Source organism: Lycium barbarum, chromosome 2 (genome assembly GCF_019175385.1).
Source record: "Lycium barbarum isolate Lr01 chromosome 2, ASM1917538v2, whole genome shotgun sequence".
Lineage (NCBI taxonomy): Eukaryota > Viridiplantae > Streptophyta > Magnoliopsida > Solanales > Solanaceae > Lycium > Lycium barbarum.
In genome coordinates, this window is record NC_083338.1 from 116,067,675 (window position 1) to 116,077,636 (window position 9,962).

General features: G+C 34.9%; 1 protein-coding gene across 1 annotated transcript; it reads left to right on the forward strand.

Annotated features, from left to right (window-relative positions):
- Window positions 1-754: 754 nt before the first annotated feature.
- Window positions 755-1,054, forward strand: LOC132628776 (uncharacterized). The gene has a single exon (XM_060344542.1). The coding sequence runs from the start codon at window positions 755-757 to the stop codon at window positions 1,052-1,054; it is 300 nt and encodes a 99-aa protein (XP_060200525.1).
- The last annotated feature ends 8,908 nt before the right edge of the window (window positions 1,055-9,962 follow it).

Below are 9,962 nucleotides of genomic sequence, written 5' to 3' on the forward strand. Positions count from 1 at the left end.
GACTTGTTGCAACAAGTATGTATGTGTTATGCTATTTTCAACAAGTGTCACGGCTTGTTGCAATAACTAATAACTCATTCTCTATTGAAAATCCGTGGAACAGTTGCTAACAAGTAACACATCTGTTGCAGCAACTAAATTACTTGTTCGTGTTTTTCCAACAAGTGACACGACTTGTTACAACAACTAGGTTGGTTGTTTGATTTTTTCCAACCAGTGGAAAGACTTCTTGTGCTTTTTCCGACAAGTGATATGACTTGTTCAACAACAATGTTATTGGTTGCAACAAATACTCTTATTTTTGTGTGTGGAAGAGAGGTTGTTTCCGATGAACCTCAGCTTAAAAAAAATATCCAAAGCAGGCTTAAATCAAATAATCCCTCTGTTCTCAATTTATGTGGCGCGCTTTCTTTTTTAATCTGCCCTAGAAAAAGTTGGTCTCTCTATTATAGAAACAATTTAACTTTATGAGATTTATTTGCAGTGATATAGATATCTAAGACGTGTTTTGGACCATTTCTTTTATAATTTTAAAAAAAAACTATAAATTGGGATAGAGGCAAGACTTTTTTTTTTATATATATATACTACAAGGGGTTTAAATCAACATAGATAAAATTGCATGGAATAATGTGCATTTATCCATTTGTTTAATCTTGTTGATCACGGTCCTTAAAGGAGAAAGAAACAAGTAATACCAAAAACTGCAGATAACTTGGGGAAAAAACGCCAATTTCTGGACAAAACCCTATTAATGTTCAGGTCAGTGGTGAAGCAAGCAACCATTTTCAATAGGCCAAATTGGGAGCTACAACAATGGCGAGTAATAAGAGTGAAGGTTAGGAACAACAACTTAGACCAAGCATTGTTTTTAATGCAGAGGAAAATGCAGTCTAGTGGAACGGAAAGGCTTATAAAGCTTGAGCAGTTACACCATATTAAGAATTCGGAGAAGCGGGTATTAGCTCGTAAGATTCTTGAACATAAAATACATTCTCAAGAACTGGCTCGTAAGCTCAAATCCATACTCATCAAGAAAGTTAGGTATAAATAACAATTAAAAAAGTAATTTTTAAAAATTATTTGTGAAGTTGTTATTCGGTGGGTGTGTTTGGTATGACGGAAAATATTCTCCAAGTAAATATTTTCGGAAAATAAGTGATTTTCCTACTTGTTTGGCACGCAAGTTGGAAAACATCATTTTTAAGAGCATTTGCATATATTCAAAACAAAGTAATACTCCTTCCGTTTTAATTTGTTTGTCGGGTTTTGACTTGACACGGAGTTTAAAAAAGTAAAAGGAGGTCTTAAACTAGATATATTTGGAATGTACCAAAATATCCTTTAATCTTGTAATCTTACACATTTCGTGTGGAAAGTTAGAATTAAAGAGTTGTCGAGAAAGAAAGAGGCATTCGTGTTGAAACCGACTAAAAATAAAGTAAGACAAACAAATTGAAATGAGAGGGGGTAATTTTTTTAATTATTCATGACATTGCTATTTAGTTTATATGGGGTTCACATCATATTTGAGTTTTTCATTGCTGGTTTAAGGCTGGGATAAAGAATGAGTGATTGTTGTAGGATAAGTTTCAGTTGAGTAGCATTATTGGAATAAAACTTGCGCAAATGGATGGAAATAGATATAGAGTAGTCATATAGCCTAACCCAACTAGTTTGGGATTGAAGTGTAGGTGTGTTTATGATGTTGCTAAAGTACGCAGATGGTACTGGGAAGACTAAGTGTAGTCGAGCTAAATCTAGTGATCATTAGAGTGATTTGATGTGAACTACTTGAACCAACCATATTTAGTGGTCAACAAACTGATTCAATGCTATTTAGTGATTAATAATGCAAAATGTCGCAACAGATGAGGAAGTTGTGGCAATAGATTCCTCAGGTGTTGCAACACCTTCAGCAACTGTTTGATTTTTCCCAACAAGTGAGGAATCCGTTGCAACAAATTCCTCACCCGTTGCAACAGCTTCAACAACTGTTGGATTTTTTTTAACAAGGTGAGGAATCTGTCGCAACAAATTCTAAAAGCAATTGTTTGATTTTACAGGTTATGAATATGTTGCAATAGTTTCCTCATCTGTTGCAACAACTTCCTCATTTGTTTCAACTGCTTCAACAACTGTTTGATTTTTCCAACGGGTGAGGAATCTGTTGGAACAGCTTCCTCATCTGTTACAAACTTCCTCATCTATTGCAACAGTTTCAACAATTGTTTAATTTTTTCCAATAGGTGAGGAATCTATTACAACGACCCTGTGACTTGTTTAAAACTACTGAACATAATTTCAACAATTGAAATACATAGTAAAACATATACTCCCTCTGTTTCAATTTGTTTGAACCTATTTCCTTTTTAGTCCGTGCCAAAATGAATGACCTCTTTCCTAATTTGGAAACAAATTCACTTTATAAATGATTTACAGTCACACAAATTTTCAAGGCTTATTTTGAACCACAAGTTTCAAAAGTCTTCCCTCTTTCTTAAATGTAGTGCCTAGTCAAATGGGTTCATATAAATTGAAACGGGGGGAGTAATATACTGGTATTGAACACAAATTAGATATATATATATATATATATAGTTTATCATCCACCATAATCCACAAAGAACATAAAATACGACTTAAAATTGTTATATCCTGCATTTTCGAACGTCGAATTATTTGTAAGCTGAGGTGGGGCCCACACGTCAAGATTTTTTTTGGGACATGTGACAAATTATATGAATCACATATGTGAAGTTAAACACAACTCAAGAAGGTCCCTTGGGCCAAATCAAAGTGGAAGCTCTCCAAAAGGACAATTTAAGGAAGCATTTTCGGATGATCTGACTTCTAGGGGCAAAAACGGTATTATAAGTTTGAAATTTGGGAAAATGTCCAGAAATAAAAGTTGTAGATAATTGAATTATCTTTCCATCCATAGGTCGTAGGCCCTCATACGATATCGGGATCAAAAGTTATGACCGTTTTACTGAACGAACATCCAGTCAGAAATTTTAACCCTGCGCGAACGCGCCCAGAGGGGGCGCGAACTCGCAGAAGGAAATCATTTAACTCTACGCGATCGCGCCAGAAGAAAGCGCGATCGCGATGAGCACTTTTCCAGCTCCTTCTGGCAGCTTCCAAAACAATTATAAAGAGGGGGAGACCCTCTCATCTTCAGTCCAAAACCACGAACACCACCCCAAAAATCCCAGAAAATTTCCCAACTTTCCACCACCAAATTTTAGCCCAAACCAGGTATAATTTCCCAATTTCAGTCCGGATAGCGTATAGTTTTCACTGCAGAATCGTATGGCAGTGCGTTGTGGCATAAAACTAAGGTGAAAAAGGGAAGATACAACAATATTAAAAGGAGAAAGGTATGAATCGCTTCCTATTTGTGTTAATACTAGTTTATTTACGAAGAAGACGCGATTAAATAATTGTATACTGAGTTAATTACTTATAAAAGTTGGAAAACAGCGTGTGGGCTGTTTTATGGAATATGTTGATATGAAAAAGGATATTATTGATGTTGGTATTGTTGTTGTGTTGTTGACTGCTGAATTAAAAATTCGGGCTAGGCATATAAGCAGGGGAGATGCTGCCCAAATTTCTGTAGACAAATAGTGAATTAAAGAATGCTAAAAGTCTTATTATTGACAATTGGTAAATGTGACCATTTGTAGATTTTGAGCGAAACGGGAATTGAATTTGGACAAGCGTAAGACGCAGCTAAGGTATGTAAAGTCTTTCCCTTCATTCTTAGGCATGTTCTGAACATAATAGGCTCGGCCGCGAGCCTTAAATACGACTCCGTTCCTCGGAATTCGATATGGAAATCTGCTTCAATTCCTTCAGTAAGATTGAAACTATGTCCTTATAAAATATCTTTAAAGTATGCTTTTGTACGAAACCTTCCTAAACGGAGTCGGAATACTTTCGAATGATTATGGATGACCTCATAAGGTCTTTTATCAGTAATTTATGTATCTTGCCTCGAGTTGGTCCGAGGTGGGCCCACGGAGCCCCGATACCCCGTGAATGATCTAAATTGCCTCATTTCCGTCCGTTTTTCACAGGCAACATCTGAACTATCATTTTGAACATAATATGACTGTTTTTATATAAATCTCACAATATGGTTTTGATATCTGAAAATCTAGTTCGGGTTATGATCTGTCGTGCCTCCCCAAGTGACGTGTAGGTGCGTAGTTTGAAAACTATCTGAATACTTTGATTCGATCTGCCAGTTGGCCTATTTCTGTTCCGTTGAATCTGTACGACAATCTGTACGTATGTGGTTTTTCATTAATCAGTTCGTGCATGTGCTATGATTCCTTTCACCGGATCCCGGGCCGGTATGTATATCGTGCGGATGGGCCGCCGAGCCCCATATGTGAATTCCGAAGTATGATGTGTCCGGTTTCGGGGTACTGTGGTATATGTCCGTCCCCGATTACCGAGGATATATTATGAAGTATGATGTGTCCGGGCTCGGGGTGCTGTGTTATCTGTCCGCCCCCGGGTACCGTGGTTATGTTATGATGTATGACGGAGATCGGAGAAGAATTTCTGATATATGTTGTGTTGTGGTGTCAATGGCAGGAGTGGCGACCACGTTCCTGTACCCTATATACGATTTTGTCTGTCCGTCTGGATTATGTGTCCGACTGGTTATGATTCTGTCTGTCCGTCTGGATTATCTGTCCGACTGGTTATGATTCTGTCTGTCCGTCTGGATTATCTGTCCGACTGATTATGATACTGTCTGTCCGTCTGGATTATCCGTCCGACTGGTTATGATTCTGTCTGTCCATCTGGATTATCTGTCCGACTGGTTATGATTCTGTCTGTCCATCTGGATTATCTGTCCGACTGGTTATGATTCTGTCTGTCCGTATGGGTTTGGATTTTGTATGTCCGTATGGATTTTGATTCTGTCTGTCTGGACCATGATTCTGTCCGTCTGTCGGGACTATGGCTCTGTCCGTTCGGCTTATGATTCTGCCTATTATATTTCTGTGCTTCTGGTCCAGATCATGATTATGTTTGATATATTTCTGCTTTACATACTCGGTACATTTTTGTACTGACCCCCGGTTCTTCGGGGGCTGCGTTACATGCCCGCAGGTACAGACGCACCTGGAGATACGCCGCCAGTTTAGGGCATCGGTTCTGTAGTTTGGAAGAGCTCCCTTTGATCCGGAGCGTGTACTTTTGGTATATATCTTTTGTCTTCTGTATTTTCTATATGTATGGTTACTCTGGGTACGGCGGGGCCCTGTCCCGTCATCTGATTATGTATGTCTGTAGAGGCCTGTAGATAGATATGTGGGTTACGGGTTACATCTGTTCAGGTAGGTACGAACGATCTTGCGACTCCGTATGTATGTTAGCCTCATCGGCTTATCTGTGGATTTCAGTATGTTCAGGTTTGCACATGTGTACGCGTGCCGTATCTGTATTAGCTCGAATCTGTAAACACTTATTTTGAAAACAAAATTTTTTTGTATAATACGCCAATTCTGATAAGTAAGTACGTATGGGTATCCAGTTAGGATACCAATCGCGGCCCATGGGTTTGGGTCGTGACAAAAATAATTGTTCGTCAACCCAAAAAACACAAATTAGATATAATTGCCTTATGACCCCAAACAACATAATCAAAGAAATATAATCTTTCCACATGGTACGGACAATCTCTTCACGTCGAACATGAATCTTGTTTTGCAAAATTTAAAATAATAATTATTTTTTTACAAAATATAAACTTATGGGTCAAGTTTTACATTTAAAAATTTTGAAATCACAATTTGAAATTTGAAATTTTACTTTTTGGAGAATTTGAGATTTAAAGTTGGAGTTTTGTGCAAATTTTATAAACAAAATGTTGATTTCAAATAAAAACTTGAAATTGGTCCCAAATCCTATGGTCAAACGCCTACAAAGTCTCACTCGCCTCAAAGTAATTTCCTCCAACCTACCGCTGCCTAATTCTCCTCCTGAACGACTTCCAATCACCTCAATCTATGCAAAATATCGAACAATGTGTCAAATTAGGTTAGGAGTAGGTGGTCCGTATCCACAGTTTTGAAAAAAGTCAAAGTCAAAATCAACCCTTAGTCCACGTCAAAGTCCGAAATCGATTACTTGGACGGGTATGAGTAAATTATTGGATCATGTTTCTACTTTGAGTGAATTAGCTAGGTCAAATTGAAAAAATCTTAATTGGGAAATTGATAGGGGGTGATTTTACCCATTTTATCACTGTATTTTACGAAGTAATAGTTGATATTTGATAGACTTTTTGACTAAGAGAAGCTCAAAGTTATACTATATGATATCAGGCTCAAGTAATATGAAAAACGGCATATATGCAAAACTAATTTATTTAGCCATTTTAACTACGTAATAAAAAGTATCTGTAATACGCAACATCAAATGATATCATTCGAGCTGGTTAATAATTAAGCTCATATTTCAATAGAAATTGAACCGAATCCCTAACTGATTGGTCTTAATTCCTCTACTAAATTAATAGCATTTCATTAGCGGTAACGTAATCTAATATTTGTGATATATCTCATTCGAAATATCACTGTCTTTGCGTTTCGATATATCTCTTTATATATGCATTACCACACAAGGTAAAAAGCAAAGTGGATATGGGAGATTTTATTTATGCTAGTTGTTAGATATTTGCAATAGTGACTAGTTGATATTTGATATTTGAATGAGAAAGAACCGAAGGGTTCACCACAAAGGAATATACGGGGGAGTGGATGAGATTCTTCCGCCTTTAATTAGAGATTTTGGGTTTGAATATTGCAACTGATAAATTTCTTTCGCAAGTGTGCTTATCCTTTAACAGGACTAATACGGTGTGAATTCCAATTAGTATGACCGTAAATATCAAATAATAGATGGTTTATCAAAATCAACCTAAATAATAAATAGTTACCCATCCAATTGCTTAAATTAAAAAATAGCTGATAAATATACGATATATGTATATTTCATATATAATATGTACATGACCATATATAATTAGCGTATAATTTATGCATATAGATTAGAAAACGTAAATAATGAGATATGCCGGCTATCTAAACCTGGCAACCGGTTCCAACCGGAACCGGACCGGTAACCGGTTAGGGAACCGGCCGGTTCCGGTTAAAAAACCGGAACCGGTTAACCGGTTCCGGTTTAACCGGTTTCGGTTTACCGGTTTGAAACTCCAAACCGGAACTGGTCCGGTTTGGAGTGGTTAAAACCTTTTTTTTTTGTTTTTTGTATTATATATATATATATATATATATATATATATATATATATATATATATATATATATATATTATAGTATTTATTAGTAAATTGTAGGTATATTTACATATGTTATACAACTTTATAATTAAAGTTTAAATATTTACTGACTAACAGGCTAATAGCAAGTCGGCAATACAAAATAGTGCTTTTCGTATACATATATATGTATAACTTACTATACTTATATATATGTATAACTTAATATATATATATATATATATACTATATATATGTATATATATGTACTATATACTATATATACTCAATATATATATACTATATATATTTATATACTATATATACTATATATACTTAATATATATACTATATATATTTATATACTATATATACTTATATATATGTATAACTTAATATATATACTATATATACTTATATACTATATACTATATACTATATATACTTACTATATATATATATATATACTATATATACTATATAAGTATATACTTATATACTATGTATACTATATATACTTATATACTATATACCATATATACTTAATATATATACTATATATATTTATATACTATATATACTTATATACTATATATATTTACTTATATACTATATATACTATATATACTTATATACTATATATACTATATATACTTATATACTATATATACTTAATATATATACTATATATATTTATATACTATATATACTTATATACTATATATATTTACTTATATACTATATATACTATATATACTAATATACTATATATACTTATATACTATATATACTTAATATATATACTATATATATTTATATACTATATATACTTACTATATATATTTATATACTATATATACTTATATACAATATATACTATATATACTTATATACGATATATACTTATATATGTTTAAGTATACTGTATAACTTATATATATATATATATATATATATATATATATATATATATATATATATATATATATATATATATATATATATATATATATATATATATTATAAGTATATTCTTAGTATACTTTAGGTATATTCCTAACTTAATAAAAGTAAAAATATGAACACAAGTAAATAGAAGAAAGCTCAATGAGCCATATATTTTATTCATTCTTGGATAACATTTATTTGCAAGTTGTATTTTGTTTAACTTGCAAATAATACATGAGTTGTACAAAAATAGTAGAATAATAAAATCACCAATTTTGAACCATTTCGTTAATTTCCCCCACGTCATATTCGGTCATGGAAATATCTTCAAAGTCTTCCATTTAGTCCGGTCCACTAGCTATCAAATCTTCAATTTCTTCCTCTTCGCCTTCCTCCGCTTGTAAGTTTTGGTTGCGTCACTCCGATCTAATCCAATCGCGAATGCACACTAGTACTTGCAAGCTAAAGCCGGATAATGAATGTCTATGGTCTCCAATTTGCAGTCTTCTTTGGCTAAATGCGCTCTCCGAAGCCACGGTTGATACTTAAACCGTAAGTGTCACGACCCAACCCCGTAGGCCGTGACTAGTACCCGATCTGGGCACCCAAACACATCTATCCAATGCTATCTCAAATGTTATCAAACGCATTCAAGTATAAAGCAGAAGCCGCCAAGGCTATATTTCAAATTTAGGTAATTTCCAGAAAATTTTTGGCAGAGTTTCATTTGTTTTACAGACTATCCAAAATAACCCTGCGCACAGAAAATACCAACAAAGGCCACACCGGCCAACAAAGCAACATATAAACATATGCGGACCGGCCGCCGCGGCGAATGGGATCGCCCCAAACACAACATATACACACATTCGTACAGAAAGACCCTAACCCACAAACATGTCCACAGACCTCTAAACAGACCGACAGAACCATATGACGGGACAGGGCCCCGTCGTACCCCTGAATGATATACATATATACAATAGCAGAAGTCTGCACCAAAATATAGGCTCTGGATAATAGAGCACTCCAAACTAGCAGAATAAGATCCTAAGCGGGCGGATCAGCAAACCTGTCGTATGTACCTGCGCGGCATGAAAACGCAGCCCTCGAAGAAAGGGGATCAGTACGGAATATGTACCGAGTATGTAAAGCATGGAGTACAGAAAATAAAACCATAACTGGGCAATAGTACAGAATTAAATATATAATCCAAAATTACCGAAGTGCTATTTCCAGATCACAAATTGTGTATACAGATTTCGGATGTCAGATAATGCGGGCCCGAAATATCATATTATATAAGCTGAAGTCACATGTCAGAAGAAATATGGCCCCAGAATGTTAAAATGCTTGTTTTTCAGACACGGAGCACGTATACCGACATCATAGGTCAGAAGTAGTTCAGAGGTTACAGAATGCCTGATCCACAAACATATAGTATAATGCTGACATCATATATCAGAAGAGATATAGGAAATGAATAGCTTACCAGATTATCAGAGAATTTGCTTTCAAATCATAAATGACGCATATCAGAGTCATGCATAGGGCACAGGAACGTGGTCGCCATTCCTGCCTTTGGCGCCACAACATATCATATTTCAGAAGATTTCATATCTCCGAACATCTCCGTCCCATAACACATCATATCATAACCACGGTAACCCCGGGGACATATCACACGTCGGGGAACCGGACACATC

What these genes read in the sequence shown, in the direction of transcription:
- LOC132628776 (XM_060344542.1), top strand. Translation starts at nt 755, where the DNA reads ATGTTCAGGTCAGTGGTGAAGCAAGCAACCATTTTCAATAGGCCAAAT.